General features: G+C 34.7%; 1 protein-coding gene across 1 annotated transcript in view; it reads right to left on the bottom strand.

Annotated features, from left to right (window-relative positions):
* The window catches only part of SHOC1 (shortage in chiasmata 1), an 87,249-nt gene that overhangs the window by 7,288 nt on the left and 57,042 nt on the right, over positions 1 to 22,919 (bottom strand). The window contains exons 17-23 of the mRNA XM_059071547.2: positions 19,943 to 20,015; positions 15,526 to 15,592; positions 13,444 to 13,622; positions 11,648 to 11,765; positions 10,343 to 10,454; positions 8,700 to 8,821; positions 3,808 to 3,901 (exon numbers count right to left, since the gene is read on the bottom strand). Coding sequence (XP_058927530.1) covers positions 3,808 to 3,901; positions 8,700 to 8,821; positions 10,343 to 10,454; positions 11,648 to 11,765; positions 13,444 to 13,622; positions 15,526 to 15,592; positions 19,943 to 20,015 — 765 coding nt within the window. The remainder of the gene's footprint in view (positions 1 to 3,807; positions 3,902 to 8,699; positions 8,822 to 10,342; positions 10,455 to 11,647; positions 11,766 to 13,443; positions 13,623 to 15,525; positions 15,593 to 19,942; positions 20,016 to 22,919) is intronic.

The following is a 22,919-nucleotide window of genomic DNA, read 5'->3' as shown; positions in this document are numbered from 1 at the left end:
TTTTATTTGTGAGGATAAACAATTTACTTTCCTTCTTTAAATATGATATCCTTGTAGTTTCTAATTTTTGGAACTAAATTGTTATTCTTCACTTCCATTTGGCATTTATTAATAAAGTCTTTTAAACATATTTGGTGTTTTATTTCATCTGTATTAGAAAAAAAGCAATTTGGATGTCACTAGCAATAATTAATATTTTGTTTTTTCTAGGTTAAACTTAATAGTTCTCAAATAAAATAAAAATTAAACAATAGTGCAAGATTTTTCAAAAAAAAAGTTGAAAAATAAGGATATTTACAGATTAACTTGATGCTGTATTCAAAAAGAAGAATATGTTTTGATTTAGAGTATTCTTGGAATTGTTCATCCAATCTTGGCTTATTTGATGGTAAGATACCCCTGCCAAAAATGTGTGATGTGTGTGTGTGTTAAACTTAACTCTAAAAAGAATTTCTTAATATCCCCTATTTCCTGTCTGTCTCTTGTGTTTTCCTCCATGCCCTTCCCTCTTCTGAAATGCCAGCCTTTTCCTTCCCCTTTCGTTTCTATTTTTATCTTCTTCTTCATCTTTTGGCTTTGGTTGAAGGAAAGATAGTTCATGGGTTAGCAGTTTAATGTGGATAGAGAACACTGCCCTAAAAAATCACATCTTAAAAATATGAATATTCTGTCCTGTAGTGGAAATTTAAGAAACAAAGACTGTACAAACCTCACAAAATAATTATGACATTTTTTTTCTCCCATAAGAATAACAAATACAAAACTGCTAGCATATACCTAGGGGTATATGCATGCTAAAGAAGGATTTTCTTTTTATATTAAATATATAGAGTACACAGAAATATACTGTTTGATTCCAAATTTATTTTATTAAAAGTTTTGGACGTTTTGAGAAGATTTGAGACTTTTATTTAAATATAAATTTTATTTTAAAGGGCATAATTTTATAATAGTAATGAATATTACCTTAACTTAAGGGTAAGGATTCTGGAGCTCATGGCTAGACTTTGGGAGATTCAAGAACCCCTGCTAACATTGTTTTCAAAAATTTGCATATGTGTGTATCTATGCATTTTTCTGCAAAGAGAATTTATAAGAAATTTATAGAAGTTTTTTATATTAGAGTAAAATATGGCATGACACTACTAGCTGTGTTTTCTTTTAGTTTAAGAAAATGTACTTAAATTTCTTAATATTCCCTTTATGGCTAGGCTCTCCAGATGCTTGGAAATAAAAATTAATCCAACCTGATGGATTTTTTTGGCCTAAGAGGCCAAAAGCCATATTACTAAATGTATTCTAAAATAATACGAGTCTGGGAACCCCCTTTAATGTCATAAGGTCATCAAGTTAGGAGAATGGGAGGCTTGAGTATTGGTGATACATTGATACAAGAATTAGAGCAAATTAATCATCTTGTTTCTCAAATTCCATGGAAAAACGGACATACTTTTAAGATTATTATGTAAACTTGAAAAGCTTTTGGAGTAGTTTGATCCAGGTGGGAAGGAACTTTCATTTGGAATGGATTGTGCCTGAGCAGTACCTCCTATTTCATCTCCAAATGCCTTCCTTGGAACATGTCCTCTGTGGATCATGTCACTGGACCTGAATAGGGTCACTTACTGGTGTCAGATACCCCATGTATAGATTTTTTAAATGATTTTCTAAAGCATATTTTGCATATGACTGCTTTCTATTAGCTGAAGAGAAAAGAGGCTGATTAAGTGGTAAAACCTCACTTGAATGAATAAATGAGACAAATTTATATTTATTTAGATAACTTTTCTAAGAATTTTACTTCTATGTTTAACATGCATCACAGGATCAAAATTATCTGGATTCTATTTCAAATAGATCATTTGTTGATTTTCTTAACAGGTTCTGCTTTCACTGAATTCTATTTAGTAGATGTTTGTTGAATATTTTTACTGTGTACAAAACACTGTGCTAGATGCTATAGGTTTTACAAAGAAAAGGGCCTAGTTCTCACCATCCAGGGTGGAGGATATATGAACAAATATCTCATATTATAATAAAGGTATAAAGCATTATTAGGAAGATGGGAGGAGAGATTCATCTTGAGAGAGTATAACTGGTGCAAATTTTTTAAAGGAGGTGGTATTTGAGCTGGGTGGAAAAAGAACTATGAAGACTGGCAGTAAGGGGATGGGAAATAGTATTTCTGGGGGAAGACAGGACAGAATCAGATGGCTGAGAGGTGGGGGCATATTCAGGAAAAGGTGAGTAGAATGATGTTAAAGGAAGGATTACTAGGGGTCAAATCATTGAGGAGTTTGAATCCACCTAAGGTTAACTCTATTTTGATGAAGTAGGAAGCTACAGAAGGTCTTTTGAGCACAAAAATTCAATTCAACAACAAATATTTATCAAAAGCCTACTACGTAGGCTCTGTGCTTGGTGCTAGGAAGACAAAAATGAAAAGTATGTTCCCTTTCTTTTATGCTTACAGTCTAGGGAGTGAAATATTCACAGCTGTATTTCAGAAATGTAATTGGTGTCAATATACATGATGCACAGGAGTGGGAAAAGAGTAGAAATAAAGAGATTAATTAGGAAGTTACCTTAGAACGCCAAGTGACAAGTGAAGGCCTGAATTTAGGGAAATAGAAATGGGAGTAGAAAGGAGAGGCATACTCTAGAGACACTGCAGAGTTAAAAGGAAGATTTAGCTACTGATTAGATTAGAATAGTGATGCCGTAAACTAGGTGTAAAAAACTAACAGAAACCTTAATTAAAATAGAGTTGGGAGATGAGCAGGAGGAGCTCTCATGCCCTACCATGATAGTACAATTCAATAGGAAGAAAGACTTCCTCTTCTTTCCTAGCAAGAGCTCAGCCAATAAGAGGCTGTCACAACTCAGCCAATGAAAAGCCACTATACTTCGAACTCTCAACTCCTCCAATGGACTCTTTGTTTACTATAACCCTCCCAACTTCCTTTTCCCCTCTTTAAAAGATTTCCCCTCACCTTGTTGTGCCCGGACTTGCACATGGCTTGCCATGGTTGCAGGCCCTGAGTTGCAATTCTTTGTTGATCCCGTATATAAACCCATTTTTGCTGCAGAAATAACTGGCAGTCTACTTGTTTTAGGTCAACATCAAGTTTGGGGAAGGATGAGAAGTTGTGTTTTGGATATGCAGAATTTGAGGTACCTGTGGGATATTCATGTAGGGATTTCCAGTAGAATTCTAGAATATAGGTACAGACCTTAAGAAAAGTTAGAAAAATTTTAATGATTTTCTTAAAATGAAAGCTAAATTTGTGGGAATGTCTGAGTTTATCAAGGAAAGAATATAAAGTGATAATAGTAGAGGACTGAGCCCTGAATTTTGAGGAAATATATAAACTTCAGAGTGGGACATTGAAAAAAAGCCAAGAAAGGAGACTGATTATAGATCACCAAGATATTGCTCTATTCATATGTCATAAGATTTCCATCTTACAGCAGATAAAAACAGTAATGTTTCTCATAAGTGAACATTTTTGATCAAGGGATATTTATTTTTATTAATATCCTGACCTGTTTCAAAAAATCTTAGTAATGAAGAGATAAAATATGAATTTAAATTCATTAAAGGCTTTTAGAGCAGAAATTTAAGTGGAAAGAATATTTGTTAATTTGAAACTGTTCTTTATATGGCTTTTAAGTGTTTTTTAGTTTACCCATTTAATGTTTCTTCTCACTGGGCAGTTGAGTTTCAGATTTCATAAATTTTGGTATGAAAATACAAACATACATACATAAATGAAAAATACAAACAAACATATAGAAAAAGAATACCTTTACATCCAGTTCTTCTGATTTTAGCCCAGATGAAACCAAAGCTGCATAAATCAAAGCTAGGTGATGAAGTGTCTTTTCTGTAAGATAGTACCTAAAAAAAATTATATTATTATATTCTACTCATTTGATGTCTGACTATACTTACTAAAATTCATTTTATTTTTCACATTTTATAAAGTTTTTAGAATAACCTGGCTAAAACAATGCCTGTGTGGCAGACTCATGTTTTTGTCCACTCAGCACTCTTTTGTAAGAACAGTTCCACCTTCATTCTTCAATAGTACTGTTAAATCTAGGGGATGCTGAGTGTGCGTGTGTGTGTGTGTGTGTGTGTGTGTGTGTGTGTAGAAGAGTTTAACTCATCCCCTTACTAGCCCCAGGGATGGCTATGTGACTGAAGCCTAGCCAACTACCTGGCCAAAGTATCAGGTTCAGATATGAACATATGACCAGAGCCAGGATAACTAGAATCCTCCCCGGGTCTTTTCCCTGAACTGTTAGAAAAAACACCCTTTTAAATGATCATTATATGACGTGATAGAGGTGTTAATTAACACTAAGGTGGTAATTATATTGCAGTATATAACTGTGTCAAATCAACAGAGTGTACTCCTTAAACTTACACAATCTTATATCTGTTACATCTCAGTAATTTTAAAAAACACCACTATTGGGCTTCCCTGGTGGCACAATGGTTGAGAGTCCGCCTGCCGAGGCAGGGGACACAGGTTCGTGCCCCCGTCCGGGAAGATCCCACATGCCGCGGAGCGGCTGGGCCCGTGAGCCATGGCCGCTGAGCCTGCGCGTCCGGAGCCTGTGTTCCGCAATGGGAGAGGCCACAACAGTGAGAGTCCCGCGTACAGCAAAAACAAACAAACAAACAAAAACAAAACACCGCTATTTTCCTGTCTATAGTTATTAAGCAGGTCAGATGTGACTCGAGCTGTGGGTGGATATTTCTACTATCTTTATCCACTTTAAGTACTCCACGCAACAAAAAAGAAATTTATTGGCTTATAATACTAAGGGGTCCAGGAGAAGACATTTTTGGACCCAGGGACTCAAACAATGTCATTGAGACAATGGCTCTCTCTTAATCTCTTTGCTCTTCTTTCCTCTGTCGGCTTCTTTCTCAGGTAAGCTCTTTTCAAAAGAGTGGCTGATAAGAGAGACACACTGTGCCTAAACTGTTCAAACAATGTGGTTTCTATTGAACACCTGCTTTCTTTTTGGAATCTAGAGTTTTGATTTGTGACTAGCTCTTAATAAAAGCCCTGGGCACTGAGTGTCTGGAGAGTTTCCCTGGTAGACAACATTTTACAAACGTTATCACAACTTGTTACTGGGGAAGTTAAGCATGTTCTGTGTGACTCTCCTAGTAGAGGACTCTTGGAAGCTTCCTCCTAGTTTCCTCTGGACTTTGATCCATGCCCTTTTTCCCTTTGCTGAATTTGCTTTGAGTACAAGAATACTTTCAGTGCTGTGAATACTCCTAACAAATCATCAACTTGGGGGTTGTCCTGGGGACTCCTGACACATTTCCTCAAACAAGAACTAATGGCATGAACTACTAAAGTAATTTAAAAATTTTATTTTGTAGTTTCAATTCTCCTCATTTGGTCAGTTGATTAAGATACTTTAAAAATGTTCCAATGATCTAAAAATACGAAACCGAGATACCCAGATGTCTGAAAAGAATTACATTTTATAATAATATATTATTGTGAATAAATGATAATTCTATCCTGAACACAAAACAATCTGAGTGTTACATAATCAATTTTTTTCATGAACATCTGGATAAAAATAAGTGTAAATCTCCTATTATCTCTTGTACTTCAATTGCACCTCTAGGTGGATAGCAATCTAAAAACAACTTTAAAAAATTTCAAATCAATTATTTATCCAGAATACTTCCAAGTTCTTGATAAAGCTTAAAATGCTTTACAGGCTTTATTAATCTCCAAAATGAAGATTTTAGACCTGAATAATTAAAATATATATATTTATTGGAATATAATTGCTTTACAATGTTGTGTTAGTTTCTGTTGTACAACAAAGTGAATCAGCTATAAGTATACATATATCCCCATATCCCCTCCTTCTTGAGCCTCCCTCCCATCCTTCCTATCCCATCCCTCTAGGTGGTCACAAAGCATTGAGCTGATCTCCCTGTGCTATGCAGCAGCTTCCCACTAGCCACCAATTTTACCTTTGGTAGTGTATATATGTCCATGCCACTCTCTCACTTTATTCCAGCTTTCCCATCCCCCCGTTAGAACTGAATAATTATTTTAATTTTTCAGTTCTGGTAGAAAGGAAAAACTACGTTAAGTGACTGCTAGAGGTTATTGTTAATAGAGGAAGGAATAAGAACCAAGTTGTTTGTATTCTTACATTCTAACTTACACTTATCCTCACATGATAATAATAATTTTATACAAAGAGCTTGGTACAGTAAGGTAAACAAAAATGGAGTCAAACAAGAAAGTCAATAAAGGAAAAAAATCACAAAGATAATATAATGTTAAATAATATAAGATATCTGTACCTCATCTAATAACTAAAGAATATTTTTGAAACTTCTTCTATGATGTGGTATGTGTAATGTAGTATTGTAGAGATTAAAAAAGTGAATAAGACTAGTGTGCAATTTAGTTGGGAAGATTCATTCATTCAATCAAGGAGTATTTACCAAGCATCTATCATATGAAAGCAATGTTCATTGCTGTAGGGCAAGTGCCCCAAAATGATAATACAAAACAAAATACGAGGGCTTCCCTGGTGGCGCAGTGGTTGAGAGTCCGCCTGCCGATTCAGGGGACACGGGTTCGTGCCCCGGTCTGGGAGGATCCCACATGCCGCGGAGCGGCTGGGCCCGTGAGCCATGGCCACTGAGCCTGCGCGTCTGGAGCCTGTGCTCCGCAACGGGAGAGGCCACAACAGTGAGGCCCGCATACCACAAAAAAAAAAAAAAAAAAAAAAAAAAAAAAATACGATAATATCAAAGATGAGGAAAAAACAGGGAGCTAAGGAGTTCGAAGGTTGTAAAGGTTACAATATCTGTTTATATGCATGAGTGGGGGATACTGAAGAAAGGTTGAATAGAAAAAGTAGATAGGTCCTGAAAAATAGGCACAATTTCACCAGATGGAATAGCTGGAGGAAGGAAGGAATATCGTAGGAAGAGAGAACTGTATGAGCAGAAGTAGAAGTAGGACAGCAAGGAGGATGTTTGCAAGCCAATGAGCAGAGCTTTTGATTGAAATGGAAAGCAGTGAAAAGTAAGCCTGAAAATGTAAGTTAGGATTATATGCCAAAGACTTTGAATATTAGGGTGAGTAGTCTGTATATATTCAGTAAATAACAGGGAAGTCAGTGAAGGTGTTTAATCAGAGTGAAATAATAAGAGCCTGGTTTTAGGAATATTAATTGAGTGTATGACAGATTATAGAGAGTAATGTTGAGAGTCATCTGGAGGTGGGAAAACCGTTTGTTATAATAGTCCACATAAAATAATGGGAAACTGAACTAAGATGTTGGTAATATAAATGGAGCGAGGGGAGAGATGAAAGTCCAGTGGTTGAATCTATAGGATTTGTTTTCCAGTCTTGATGACTAAAAGAAAGGCAATGGTCATAAATATCTAAAAGGCAGAAAAGAGGAGATACAGTTTTGGAGGGAATAGAGAATAAAATGAACTCATACTATGTTAACTTTGAGAGCCTGTGGAATATCAGAGTGGAAATATTATATATAAAATTAGAGATATTATGTCAGGAATTTCAAAGAGAGAATGCAGCTGCAGATAGAAATATAATAATTATATGCAGAAAGATGATAACTGAAGCTATGGGAGAGGATAAGATTTTTAATGGACAAAATAGAAGAAAAAAGATTTCATATCTATCTGGAGATGGGACAAGGAAGAAGAGGTAAAGACAGAGAAGAAGTAGAGAGGTAGAAGATCAAAAACATAGAAGTGCCATGGAACTGAAGAGTCTGAAGACAGAAAGCACTGACAATAGTCTTAAATACTTCAGAGCAGTGAAAGATAAAAATATTTTTGGATATGATCATAAGAAAGTCACAGATGATGAGTGACATCTGAGAGATAGAGATCAGTATAGAGATAGAGAGAAAAGCCAGATTGCAAAGAATAAAAGGAGAAACTGAAAGCAGTACATTCATAAAATTTAGAATGAGGGAAAGGAGAGACATATAATGATAATTTGAGCCAGTGTCTCGGCGTGGATTTGGGGGGCAATTTTTCAGTTAAGCACATCAATGAAAGAAAGTATAGTAAGATGCTAGTTAGTTGGTATATCTAATAAAATTTTAGAGAGAAGTGATTTAAGAATGACATTTTTTGGGCTTCCCTGGTGGTGCAGTGGTTGAGAATCCGCCTGCCGATGCAGGGGACACGGGTTCATGCCCCGGTCCGGGAAGATCCCACATGCCGCGGAGCGGCTGGGCCCATGAGCCATGGCCACTGAGACTGTGCTTCCGGAGCCTGCGCTCCGCAACGGGAGAGGCCACAACAGTGTGAGGCCCGCATACCAAAAAAAAAAAAAAAAAAAAAAAAGAATGACATTTTTTAACAGACGAGTCCGGAATTAAAAATTAATACAAAGTGAAACACTCACAGCAGCAATTCTTAGTGAGGTAGAGGAGGGGAGCATGATTTGCACTGACTGTCCAGGGGAAATATATCATCTCCCAAATTCCGATTTGTTTTCCTATGGGCATGCCTTCACCTTGAGAATCCCTTACTTAAAGCAAACTAGATGAGTAAGAGGAAAATTTACATAGCTACTTTTATTCAAAGAAGAAGATGGAATAACTTAAAAGATATATATGTGACTTTGGATGGAGATGTGTATACTTACTCTGAGTTTAATGGTTTTTTGGCATATAAAATTATCCAACAATAGCTGTACTGGAATGATAATGCCATCAGTCTCATAATGATATTGTCGGATGCCTTCTCACAGTTTAATTCTTCTAGGTCCTACCAGAAAATAAATAAAATAAAAAGATTCACTAGGTTGACCAGTTGTTATGAAATTATTGTTGCCATATTTCTAGAATCTATGATATATAAGTTATAACTTGAGAAGAAGCATGGGTATGGGTTCCCATTTTATGGAAAAATTAAAGTCACACTGGAAGTAGTAGGGGAAAAGCTACAGTAATTGTAAAACGGTTAATGATAGCCTCAGCAAGGAGGGTTCATGAATCTCCCAAAGTCCTAGACATGAAGCAAGCAGTCTGCAGAGTGCTCCTATCTGGGCAAAGTTCTTTGTAGACAGGGATCTGGCTACTCTTAAGGACAAAAACCCATGGGATAATCTGCACTTAATGCTTACTTAAGGAAGATGAAAAAGCAGCAGTTAATGGACTTATAGGAATGTCTTTCTAATGATCTAGAATCCCTTTTTTCCTTTAACAATATTAATTTTTGATAGAGTGAATAATTCAAGAAGTATTTTATTCTAACAGTAAGTTATGTAAGCACGGATTAAAACAGTTTTCCCAAACAGGATTTTCCTCCCACAAATAATTGTTATTTAATAACCTTAAATATGCAAGACACAATATTCCATAAGAATCTTTCTAACAGAGCTTTTTTGTTTCCATCATATAATTCTTATAGTATTAACATTTGCTTATCAAATCAGACTTCTACCTTACCATAATACGTGCCATTAATTTATACTCCATACCATCAAACTGCTTTCTGCTCTCCACTCCCACACTATTAAATTAATTGTTTTGTAATTTGTACTCCAATCAAGCAAACATATCAGGGAGATTCATACATCTTAAATTCTAAAATATATGGATTTTTGAAGAGATTTTCTCTCTCTTTCTAAAAACTGACTAATTTATAGGCAATCCCCACTTTAGAGGAAATCCCGTATTACCAATTACAGATTAATGTTACCTCCTTTTAAGAAACACAGTGGCTAGAATTTGATTTTTAAAGTTTTCAACACTATAATTATTCTGTAAATGTATTTTTAAAAAGGTCAATACATAATATTAAAGATACTATAGGGCTTCCCTGGTGGCGCAGTGGTTGAGAGTCTGCCTGCCGATGCAGGGGACACGGGTTCGTGCCCCAGTCCGGGAAGATCCCACATGCCGCGGAGCGGCTGGGCCCGTGAGCCATGGCCGCTGAGCCTGCGCGGCCAGAGCCTGTGCTCTGCAACGGGAGAGGCCACAACAGTGTGAGGCCCGCGTACCGCAAAAAAAAAAAAAAAAAAAAAGCAAAACTATATTTGCTCTATCTTCTTTAAAGTATGTTAAAAATTATACAAGGCATTGAAAAAGCTTGGTTATAGCCATTTTCCACGCTGATGATTTTAGCACTTATGGCCCATTTGCAAAGTTTTGGAAGAAATCATGAGTAAATTATAGTTAAGCTCTCTAAAGCTAATAGATTACATGGTTATACATGTATTTTAATATATTTGATTTATATATATTTTTTGTTTGTTTTTGTATATTTTTTATTGTATAGTTTTACCTGCAAAATTATGGTGGTGTCCTCATCAATTGTCACCACTACATAATGTTCTGTACCTCCAAAGAGTTTCAATGATTCACTGCAGCATCTCTCCACCAATGTGATATTATACCTGTAAAATATAATATTTTGGGGTGACAGATGGTTAAGAAAAATTCTTTAAGAAAAACTGTATTGTCCTCCTGCATATTAAATTATTTGAACTACTGTTCAAGTTTCATACCTCAATTTATTCTACTTAAGAAATTTGAGGAATGAAATTATGAATTATTCAGTTTATGACAAATTAGTTGAGATATGTGTTGCCTTCCTTAGGTATTTTGCCAAATATTACTGTACATGATACTATTATAAATGTCTTTTTTGTTTGTTTGTTTTTTGGGGATTTTTTTTGCCCAACCCACGTGGCTTGTGGGATTTTAGTTCCCCCACCAGGGACAGAACCTGGGGCCCCGGCAGTGAGAGTGCAGAGTCCTAACCACTGGACTGCCAGGGAATTCCCCTATTATAAATGTCTTGACCAATTTATTCTGGCTCCGTAAGTAATAATTCATGAAATTAAAACATTGTGTTATGAGACTAAAACATTGTGCATTTATCAGAATTTTCTTTTTTCTCCTGAAAAGTTGCCTAGATTTAAACAATCTTTTATAAGCTCACAGTTTTCTGTGAATGCCCCACAGCCTTAAGATATAAAAACAAAAGCATGGAAAATAGATCTGCATTTTAACGAAGGTCACAGCATAATTATCCTTCCTTGATACATAGCCCAATGTCTAAGCTTCCTGTGACAACTTGTATGCTATGATAGTGTTTTAAATCATTTAGAAATGCTCCGTGTTGGTATGATGTTAGAACTAAAGGTCTAAAAACTTGAGAATTCATTTAGAACTTCATAATCTTGTTTCCTAGTCAGTATTTAAAGTCCTCTAAATAAGAATACTCATTCTCAATAATATCAATGACCCAAAGACATGACCATGTAATTCACAGAACCCCCCGCACATAAAATGCTCATATTTGCTGGTGACAAAAGAAATGCAATTAAAATATGAACTGAAATAATAATTAACTATTTTTTCCCCACAAAATTGATACATAACCAAAAAAAGACAATATTCAATAATTATGATGGTGTACTATAGGGAGAGAAGTATAAGTTGACATACACTCTATGGAAAACTATTCCTATGTGATATAATTCCAGGCTTGAATCAGAAATAAATAGTGCCACATATATAGCATAATATTTAGCCAATTAGGGTATATATATATCTTTCCTAAGTTATGAAATCAATAACTTACTTGGATTCTAACAACTGAAGTATTTCTGGAGTATTAAGAAGTCCTTCAGATGCAAAAAACACATATGGAATCTGAATTTCCAAAAGAAAACCACCAAAACTATCCAGCAAGGTGCTTCCTAAATATGAAAACATTTATAAATATTTCTCTTTTTTCTCATCCCTCGGTTCTTTCTCTTTTTACTAAACATGAGAATAACAGGTGTATGCTCAAGGAGTAGTATAAAAATAAAACATATTCATTGTAAAAATATGAATTCAGAATAAAGAAAGGTCTGAAGAATAAAATAAAAATCACTGTTATTCTACTCCTAGAAATAATAGTTAATAGAATTTATTAAAACTACTATATACTAAAAACAGAGTTTAACACATACTTCCACTCTTTTTTCCATATGTTTGCTTGTCTATACTTACACATGTACATTCACTTGAAAAAATAAGGAAAAGAAAAAACAGGATCATACTCTACCTGAATGTTAATATCTGCTTTATTCAATTAGTACATATTGGACATTTCCTGTGTAAATATATATACTGATTTACATCAAAATTTAAAATTATGCACAATAATCCATAGGGAATGCAACAGATCAATAGGAAAAAGATCATATACCTCAACAAATAAGTGGACAAAGGACATAAACAGGCTATTTATAAAAGAATGGCTATACAAGATCAATTCACTTATGAAATGATATGGATAATCAAAGAAATGCAAATTAACACAAGTATAAAATATTATTTGCCTCTAATCCTTTCAAAAATTTAAAAGATTAATAATACCTACTCATAGTAAAAATATGAGGGAAAGGATTCTCTCACACTTTCGGCATAAATATAAATTGGGATAGAATTTCTGGAAAGCTCTTGGCAATATATAAATGTGTGTATACCTTTGAACCAGCAATTCATTTTACCTTGGAATTTTTACTTCTTAGAAAAAGTACATAAAGATATATAAGATATATAAACTACTATAAATCTTGTGGTATAATAGTAGAAAATTGAAGCATTATAAATGACCCAAATAAGGAATTGGTTGAATAAATTCAGTTTAAAGTTGAATGTTTACCTTTTATTCTTTGTTGAACCCATGTTTTAATTATTTAATGAAGTTAATGCTTAAACCTCTGTATCAAAGATTCCAAAGTAATAATTATGGTTACTGTATTTTTAGAATTGAATTGGAATGTCTCAGAATTCAAACTTCTTACTCATACTTGAGGTGGATGGAAAGTGACTTATGGCAAGTTTTGAATGAGAGATGCACTGGGACTAAAAATATACAGGCTTTTTAATTTAATGGATCTGAGAATTCGCAACCTTAGTCATGTGTAGTGTTACTAAGAAATACAAAGAAACCAAATGCTATGCAAAGTGGTTTAGACTCTTTGCCAAGCATTTGTGCATAATTTTTTGTTGTGTATTAAAAGTTCTCTGTGTCAGTCAACATACTATAACATATTTTTCCCTAAAATTCAATAAAAATATTGCTGTATAAAAGTCAGATTAAGATTAGATATAATTATAATTTAATCGTGCTATTATAAGTAAAATTTAGAAGCTAAAGGGATGAAGACAAATAGAATCAGTAAAGTCTATTTTACAAAAGAGGAATATGAGGCAAGAGATAGTTAAAGGCCTTGCTCAAGGTCACACAGTTGGTGGTGAGGTTAGAGCTTGAACTCAAGTCTTCTAATGCTATAGTTTATTCTCTTTCCATAGATCAGAAATAGAAAACAGAAAATTTTCATGCTAATGGAACAAAAAAGGAATTTTAGTTTATATCCTTACTCTTTAAAACTGTGTCTGGAAGAATCACTTTAAGGGCCAAGTAAGGAATATTCAATTTTTCGCAATGTTCAGCCCAACAAGAGTTTTCTACAAAATTGTATTCCACCACAAATGAGAAATTACTCCAGGGGAAATCTGCTCCAATATATTGATTGTGTACAACTGCACAGAAACTTGTACTGAAGACAAAAGAAAGCCAAGAAAATAGAATTAGTCTTGTGTCATTATACACTTGGAATGCTAAAAGATGACTGTTTTGGCTATTTTATTCTTCTCTAATCTATGCTTACTTATCTTGGAAGGACACTGGTGTATTGTCTGTTGACTTGTTTTCCAATTGTGCTAATCTCTTTTTATCTTTCTTTTTGATGGTCATACTTTAAAAAAAAAAACAGGATATAAAAAAACTGTGGACTATTTCACATCCTCATATGCAAGGGACCCTATTTTATTACCTGAGTCTTATCACTAATACACAAATCACCATGAGAAATCAACCTCATTTTCTTATAAATGTGAGATATTAATCTTTGAAAATCTATATAGTAGAATATTACCTGATTACTTTGTTTTTTATTTATTTTTATTTATTTTTATTGGCTGTATTGGGTCTTCATTGCTGCATGAGGGCTTTCTCTAGTTGTGGCGAGCAGAGGCTACTCTTCGTTACAGTGCGTGGGCTTCTCATTGCGGTGGCTTTCTTGTTGCGGTGCATGGGCTCTAGGTGCACAGGCTTCAGTAGGTGCGGCACGCAGGCTCAGTAGTTGTGGTTCGCGGGCTCTAGAGTGCTGGCTCAGTAGTTGTGGGGCACAGATTTAGTTGTTCTGCGGCATGTAGGATCTTCCCAGACCAGGGCTTGAACCCGTGCCCCCTGCATTGGCAGGTGGATTCTTAACCACTGTGCCACCAGGGAAGTCCCTACATGATGACTTTGAAATGGCTTTTTTTTTTTCCTCAATGGGCTTCATAAGTGATTTAACAACAAAAAGGTGGGTACTTAAATATCATAAGTTTATCTTTCCCATCTTTGAATTTCATATAACATAGAATTTACTCTAATTAAAATTCTCTACTGCTGCTTTCTATCTAGAAATAATTTCTTCATAAAATAAGGCAAAACGAAAACATTTTTAGACAAGTCAACACTAAATTTATTATTAGCAGGCTATCACTGAAAAAATTTCTTTTTTTTTTTGTGGGGGGGGTACCCGAGCCCCTCACTGTTGTGGCCTCTCCCGTTGCAGAGCACAGGCTCCGGACGCACAGGCTCAGCGCCCATGGCTCACGGGCCGAGCCGCTCCACGGCATGTGGGATCTTCCCGGACTGGGACACGAACCAGTGTCCCCTGCATTGGCAGGTGGACTCTCAACCACTGCGCCACCAGGGAAGCGAGAAACCCTGCAGGAATTTCTAAGTGATGTACTACAAGAAGAAGGAAACTCAAAAGGAATGAAGAAAATATAAGAAACAATGTTGAGCAAAAACACTGGTAAAAAAGAAACAAGTGTAAGTCTAAATAGGTACTACTTGTACTGACACTAACAATAACAATGATAATTTGGAGATATCAAAGAAAGATTGAACTAAAATTCTGGACGACAATAATACATAATACACAAGGCAATAAACTTAGTTAAAGCATTTTTCAGGAAGAGGGTAGAGACATTGATTAATTTCAGGTTTTATTAAACCTTTTTGGGGACTTCCCTGGGTGGTCCAGTGGTTAAGAATCTGCATTCCAAAGCAGAGGACATCGGTTCAATCCCTGGTGGGGGAACTAGGATCCCACACGTTGCAGGGCAATTAAGGCCGCGCGCCACAACTACTGAGCTTGTGCGCTCTGGTGCCCACATACTGCAACTAGAGAAGTCCACGTGCCTCAACGAAAAGACCCGCATGTCGCAACAAAGATCCCATGTGCCACAACTAAGACCTGACGCAGCCAAATAAGTAAATAAATAAATAAAATTTTAAAAATTGGTTTAAAAAAACTGTTTAAAAAGTGAAGTTCTAGGAGAAACTGCACTTTTCCTGTGGAACTGGTATGTCTCCTCCCCATAGATGAACAAATATGTTTTTACCCATTTAAAACATCTTTGGATTCCAGAAAATCTTTTTTGTTTGAATGTAAGACAGTCAGTGTCAAACCTGTTGGAAAAAAGAGTAATACAAAAAGTTTTTTTCAATATTTTGTTCATATATATTTTTAGGTGTGTTATATATTTCACTACCATAAAAATGAATTAAAGATCTGTGAACAAGGATTATTTTTTTCTAAGTCTAGGGAATCAGAAAGTTTGAGCCATGGGCACTGTTTCTGGTGTGTATGTAGGTTGTGTGTATATAAGCCTGGAAATTCTGAATTTATTATGTAAAATAATAAAATGGATTAAAAACTTAATGTTAAAATAACTAAACACTCACCAATTCTATGCAGTTCATTTTATTTTGCTAAAAATTATGGTAGATTTTACCTTTTTTCTAGCCAAAAATTTAAGTACATAACTAAATAGCAAGAGACTAAATTTCAGTGCAGTAGGAATTTTTTTTCCTTTCTCCTTGCTGTATAAGAAAAAGACTTCCTGGACACTACGTGTTTTGTAGATTCACTCCTGCTTCTCAATTATAATTTAAATTACTTATATTATTTATGCTATATTTTAAACAAAATATAATAAACTTAAAAATTTTATTATACCCACATATATAGTTTATTTTTGGTAGACATAATTGATTTAAGAGTAGCTAATTCTAGTAAAAATAAATTCTATACTCTATTAGTGAACTTTTGTCAACTGTAGAGTTCCCAAAGGTGTGATGTAATAATGGCAGGGTAATGTTTAATAATTTCATGTTTACTTGATATGACAGTAGTTTTGGTGATAATAAGAATGGAGTTAGTAGTATTTCTCTTTTATAATTTATCTTTCTTTTTTTTTTTTTTTTTTGTGGTACGCGGGCCTCTCACTGTTGTGGCCTCTCCCGTTGCGGAGCACAGGCTCCGGACGCGCAGGCTCAGCGGCCATGGCTCACAGGCACAGCCGCTCCGCGGCATGTGGGATCTTCCCGGACCAGGGCACGAACCCGTGTCCCCTGCATTGGCAGGCGGACTCTCAACCACTGCGCCACCAGGGAAGCCCCCTCTTTTATAATTTATAAGGTCATATTATTTAAAACCTAATCTCCTTAAGTGGTTTGTACTAGCTTTGATCCCAAAGCAGATTACTTGCTGAGCACATTACTAGGATCTTTCAAACACATGGAACGATGGAACCACATCTTTATTTTCTAACACTAGACAGAAAAAAAAGGCCTAGTTTCTAGATACAGAGGATAGTTGCCAGTTACAAAGAGAGTAAAAACATTTTTCAGTATGTAGAGTCAATATTTTTGTGTCAGCAGACGTTGTTGAAACAAAACAATAAGAGTAGTAATGATATAATCCCAAATGGCAAGAGAAATAGGAACGTTTGGCATGAAGCCTACATAAGAACCGATATATATACAGCAATAATTTGCCAATATATCTTATGTGACATCAAAGGAAAATGTGTCTCATTTACTAGGTTTAAGTATTCTTTTCTGTGGGGCAGGAATATTTCCTCAGCTTCTTCACAAAAATATTCCTTTAGTTATCCAAATCTTTTTGTCTTATTAATATTTTAAAATTTACTTTTTAGAATTTTTATTGGAGTATAGCTGATTTACAATGTTGTGTTAGTTTCACGTGTACAGCAATCAGTTATACATATACATATATCCCCCTTTGTTTTATAATGCTAACATTGGTCAGTGCAATATACACTACTATGTATAAAATAGATAACTAATGAGAACCTGCTGTATAGCATAGGGAACTCTACTCAGTGCTCTTTGGTGACCTAAATGGGAAGGAAATCCAAAAAAGACAGGATATATGTATATATATATATATATGTATATATATATATATATATATATAGCTGATTCACTCTGCAATACAGAAGAAACTAACACAACATTGCAACTATACCCCAATTAAAAAAAAAAAGTTTCCAATTACCCTGATTGTCTAAACAACTGTGGCAGCTTCAGCTCCACAATTGTTAAGTATTGCTCTAGCATTTTGGTACTAGTAAGGATCTTGTGATTTGGTAAATATGAATTTATCTTCCCAGGACTGGAAAACTGAACGAAATAATAAGATCCAAGCTTGAAAATTTGGACTCTAGCACATGATAACATCGGCAAGAAATAGTACCGTATAAGGCTCTGCTTAAAAGAGCTTTCCATTCTCACATTACTATTGATATGTTTTAATTGTTTACTTACTTCACAGAATAGCAGATATTTGTCACACTACTTGCATATATTTCAGTTAAATCTTTCTCACTAGTCTTAGTCTAAGTAGGGTATATAGGGAGGTATTCAATAAATCTTTATGAGGTGCCTTCCTTGTTCCAGGCATTTTTGTGGGTGCTGGAGGTACAAATCAGGGCATGGTCATTACCTTCCAGAAGCTGAAATTTTAGTGAGGAAAACAGACAAGATAATCAGTTATTATAGCCCAGGATGGTAAGAAGTGCCTTAGAAGGATGCACATAATATCCTGAGAGTAGAGAGGGAAAGTATTTAAATCAAGGTTTCCTAAACAAATGTTTTAACTAATTTTTAAAGGATGTGTAGGAGTTAGCTTCCTAAAGAAGAGAGAAGAGCATTATGATAGCAGGAACAGGAAGTATAAAGGCATGGAGATAGGAAACAGCAGGATAAATAGTTTGGTAGGGTTAGAGCAAAGAAATATTTTGGGAGATGACAAAAGATGCAGTTCATAGAGGGAAGAGAATAAAAAAAAGGTTGACACAGGTTGAGGGTGGTATTTTATTTTATTTTATTTTTAAGACTGGAAGTCTTAAAGATTAAGAGAAAGAGTCATTAGGGAAGAAGGCTGGCTAGGAAATAACTGATGGAACAAAGTGTTTGAGACTGCATGAAGAGATGGGATCCACAGCACAAGTGATAGATTGGTTCTCAAAGGGTGGAGATTCACCTCCTCTGTAGAGAAAGGAGGAAAGATAAAACAATAGAAGAAATAAATGTAAGTTTGTAGATGGTGGGGAAGATGAAACCGAGGAGGATTATTACTGGACTAAAGGACATTAGAAGGCATAATTCCCTTCTCAAAATGAGGGGATGAGTGGCATGGTACGGGTTTATGGTACAGCCATTAGTATGATAGGAATGGGAACTAAGAACATATAGAAAGATTGTTAAGAATTATTAAAAACCCTTATAAGTTCAGAGAACCTGATTTTGTAGTGGTACCAATCTATCTGATTTTCTCCAGTAATGCTCAGCAGCTCAGGTGTAGGAATAGAGAGATTAAATCTTGATTGATTGAGGGCTGAAGTTTAAATGGAAGGTATCAATACAATAGAAGAACAAGACTGATTAAAGTGATGGCCACCACCAATTCTGGAAGGAGAATAAAATGAAAAAAGGAGTTGACAATTTACAAATCTCTAGAATGCTGAAGATCATGAAAGAGCTAGAGGTAGCTGTAGACAGAGAACAATGTATCAGAGTTTAAAGTTTAGAGGCAGGACAGTTCTGTATTATCACAAGGTCAATAGCAAAGTGAAGGAGTGAATATCATATTTGTTGTGAAGGTCAATGAAACTAAAAGGTCAGGGTATTGAATGAATCATTCACATTAAAGACATCTAGGATAATGGCAGGACCAGGAATAAAGAGAGTACCATGAACCAGGTGCAAAACTGTCCATGGATGATTGTGGGGTAGTAGAGAATGACATGGAAATATGGCATAGCCTCAAAGGATGGAGGAATAAAGTTTTGGAAAGGATAATGGAAAGCAAGAAATGGCCTTCTCATCCCTATACATAGAGAAAATTGTCAGCTTCTATATGAAAGGGATACAGGGGAAGCATTATCATCTAGGGAAAGTTGGGTCTCACTTAAGACAAGGAGATGAAGAAGGAGAAAAGTTTACATCTTAGCAATGGATTCCACAGCACAGGTGGAAAGCGTTGACAGAGAGGGCAGTAGTGGGTTGAAGAGTTGAAAAATGACCCTGGAACAAGAGAGACTTAGGTTCAAATCCTGATTCCCTCACTTACTACCTATGATTTTGGTGTGATACATCACTTTTATGAATTTTAGTTTCTTCATTTGTAAAAATTGACTTAATAAAACCTATTCATAGAGTTGTAAGTATCCATAATATTAGCGATTAGTAGACAATAAAAGATGTCAATTGGTAATAATAATTAACAGTAATGATAATGTATGTATAAGTACATTGTAGTATATTTATATTGCAGACTAATATAGTCCACATTGATTTAAAAACTGATTAGATCCCACTGAATTATATATTTTTAAAGTGTGAATTTTATGGTGTGTTAATCATATCTTAATTAAAAACTTGGTTAGATCAGCATATTTTTATATATTCAAGCATTTGTTATCAGATGAAGCATAATTTAAAACTCCCTACCTTCTATTTTGTTAAGGATTTTAATGAGTAAATGTTTTTCACCATCTGAATCCATTCTTATTATAATCAGCACCTGTTCAAAAATAAGAATTTCATATACATGTATATCTGAATGATTATTCTTTTTCATATTCTTTTGCTACACTGACAAAAATAACAAACTTAATTGGTTACATGAAACTAATGACAATAAGGTGGCAAAGTAAATATTTGCGTTGCAAAAGATATCAGTGCTTGAACACAAGGGAATAAATTCTGGTAAGATCAAATATTAATGAGGAAAGTATTTTGGAGTATGGCATTCTTAGTATTCCTAAAGAATTCCAATACAGGTGACTATATATAAGTTGTCTCTGCCTGTACTGTAAGTGTTAAATTTAACCCAGGCAGGTCTGAATTGCTGGAGAAAACCAAAGATTTGCTGCTATACTTTCCTACTTGCCATTACAGTTTTGGGGGCATGTAGGGTGGAGATAACAAATCAACCATATCTTGGCTATTGTAAATAATGCTGCAATGAACATAAGGGTGTTATCTTTTCAAACTAGTGTTTTTGTATTCTTTGGTCAAATACCCAGAAGTGGGGTAGATGATTCATAAGGGATTTCCATTCTTAATTTTTTGAGGCATCTCTATACTGTTTTCCATAGTGGCTGCACCAACTTACGTTCCCACCAACAGTGTATGAGGGTTCCCTTTTCTCCAAATCCTCACCAATATTTATTATTTCTTGCCTTTTTGATAATAGCCATTATGATAGGTGTGATGTGATATCTCATTGTGGTTTTGATTTGCATTTCCCTAACAGTTAGTGATGTTGAACATCTCTTCATGTGCCTATTGGCCATCTGTATGTCTTTTTTTGGAAAATATCTATGAAGCTCCTCTGCCCATTTTAAAATTTTTTGGTAGTTGTTGTTGAGTAGTATGTGTTCTTTATATATTTTGGATATTAGCACCTTATTGAATATAATAATTTGCAAATATCTTCTCCTATTCAATAAGTTGTCTTTTCATTTTGATGATTTTCTTTGCTGTGCAGAAGCTTTTTAGTTTGATGTAGTCCCATTTTTTTATTTTTGCTTTTGTTTCCCTTGTCTGAGGAGACATAGCCAGAAAGATATTGCTCAGACTGACGTCAAAGAGTGTACTGCCTATGTTTTATCGTTTCAGGTCTTACATTCCAAGCCTTAATCCATTTTGAGTTGATTTTTGTGTATGGTGTGAGACAGTGGTCACTTTATTTTTTTGTATGTGGCTGTCCAGTTTTCCCAACACCATTTATTGAAGAGACTATCATTTCTCTATTGTTTCTTCTTTGTTCCTTTGTTGTAAATTAATTGTCCATATATGTGTGGGTTTATTTCTGGGCTCTCAATTCTGTTCCACCAATCTATGTATCTGTTTTTCTGCCAATACCATGCTCTTTTGATTACTATAGCTTTGTAATGTAGTTTGAAATCAGGGACTGTGGTGCCTCCAGCTTTGTTCTTTTTTCTCAGGATTGCTTTGGCTAGTTATGGTCTTTTGTGGTTCCATATAAATTTTAGGATTTTTTTTTCTATTTCTGTGGAAAAATGTCCTTGAGATTTTGATAGGGATTGCATTGAATATGTAGGTTGTTTTAGGTAATATGGACATTTCAACAATGTTAATTCTTCCAATCCATGAGCATGAAATATCTTTCCATTTATTTGCATCTTTAATTTCCTTCAATAATATCTTATAGTTTTCAGTGTACAGGTCTTTCACATCCTTGGTTAAATTTATTCCTAGGTATTTTTTGTTCTTTTTGTTGTGATTGTAAATGGGATTGTTTTCTTAATTTCTCTTTCTGCTAGCTCATTTTTAGCATATAGAAATGCAATCGATTTTTATATGTTGATTTTGTACCCTGCAACTTTACTGTATTTGTTTTGTTATTTCTCATAGTTTTTTGGTGGAGTCTTTAGGGTTTTCTAAACATAAAATAATGTCACCTGCAACAGTGACAGTTTTACTTTTTCCTTTCCAATTTGGATGCATTTTATTTCTTTTTCTACCTAATTGCTCTGGCTATAATTTCTAATACTATATTGAATAAGAGTGGTGAGAGTGGGCATCCTTGTCTTGTTCCTGATTTTAGAGGGACAGTTTTCAGCTTTTCACCATTGAGTATGATGTTAGCTGTGGGTTTGTCATATATGGCCTCCATCATGCTGAGATACATTCCTTCTACACCGATTTCATTGAGAGTTTTTTTTTTTATCATAAATAGGTGTTGAATCTAGTCAAATGATTTTTCTGCATCTATTGAGATGATCATATGTTTTTTATCTTTCATTTTGCTAAGGGGTATCACACTGATTGATTTGAGAATATTGAACCATCTTAGCATCCCTGGAATAAATCCTACTTGATAATGCTATATGAACCTTTTAATGTATTGTATTTGGTTTGCTAATATTTTGTTAAGGATTTTTGCATCTATATCCATCAGAGATATTGGTTAGTAATGTATATTTTTTGTATTGTTTTTGTCTGGACTTGGTATCAGGGTAATGCTGGACTTGTAAAATGAGTTAGAAAGTGTTCCCTCCTCTTCACTATTTTGGAAGAGTTTGAGAAGGATGGATATTAATTCTTTAAATGTTTGGCAGAATTCACCTGTGAAGCCATCTGATTCTGGGCTTTTGTTTTTTAGAAGTTTTTTTTTCATTACTGTTTTACTCTCTTTACTAGAAATCGGTCTATTCAATTTTTCCATTTCTTCATAATTCAGTCTTGGAAGGTTGCATGATTCTAAGAATTTCTTCATTTCTTCTAGGTTGTCCACTTTGTTGGTTACTAACTATTCAGAATATTTTCTTACAATCTTTGTATTTTTGTGGCATCCATTGTTATTTTTCTCCTTTATTTTCTTATTATATCTATCAGAGCCTTCTCTTTTTTTTTTCTTAGTTAGTCTGGTTAAAGGTTTGTCATTTTTGTTTACCTT

Source organism: Kogia breviceps, chromosome 8 (genome assembly GCF_026419965.1).
Source record: "Kogia breviceps isolate mKogBre1 chromosome 8, mKogBre1 haplotype 1, whole genome shotgun sequence".
NCBI classification, from domain to species: Eukaryota; Metazoa; Chordata; class Mammalia; order Artiodactyla; family Physeteridae; genus Kogia; species Kogia breviceps.
The sequence above is the reverse complement of the archived record's forward strand: the minus strand, read 5'-3'. Positions and strand labels throughout refer to the sequence as shown.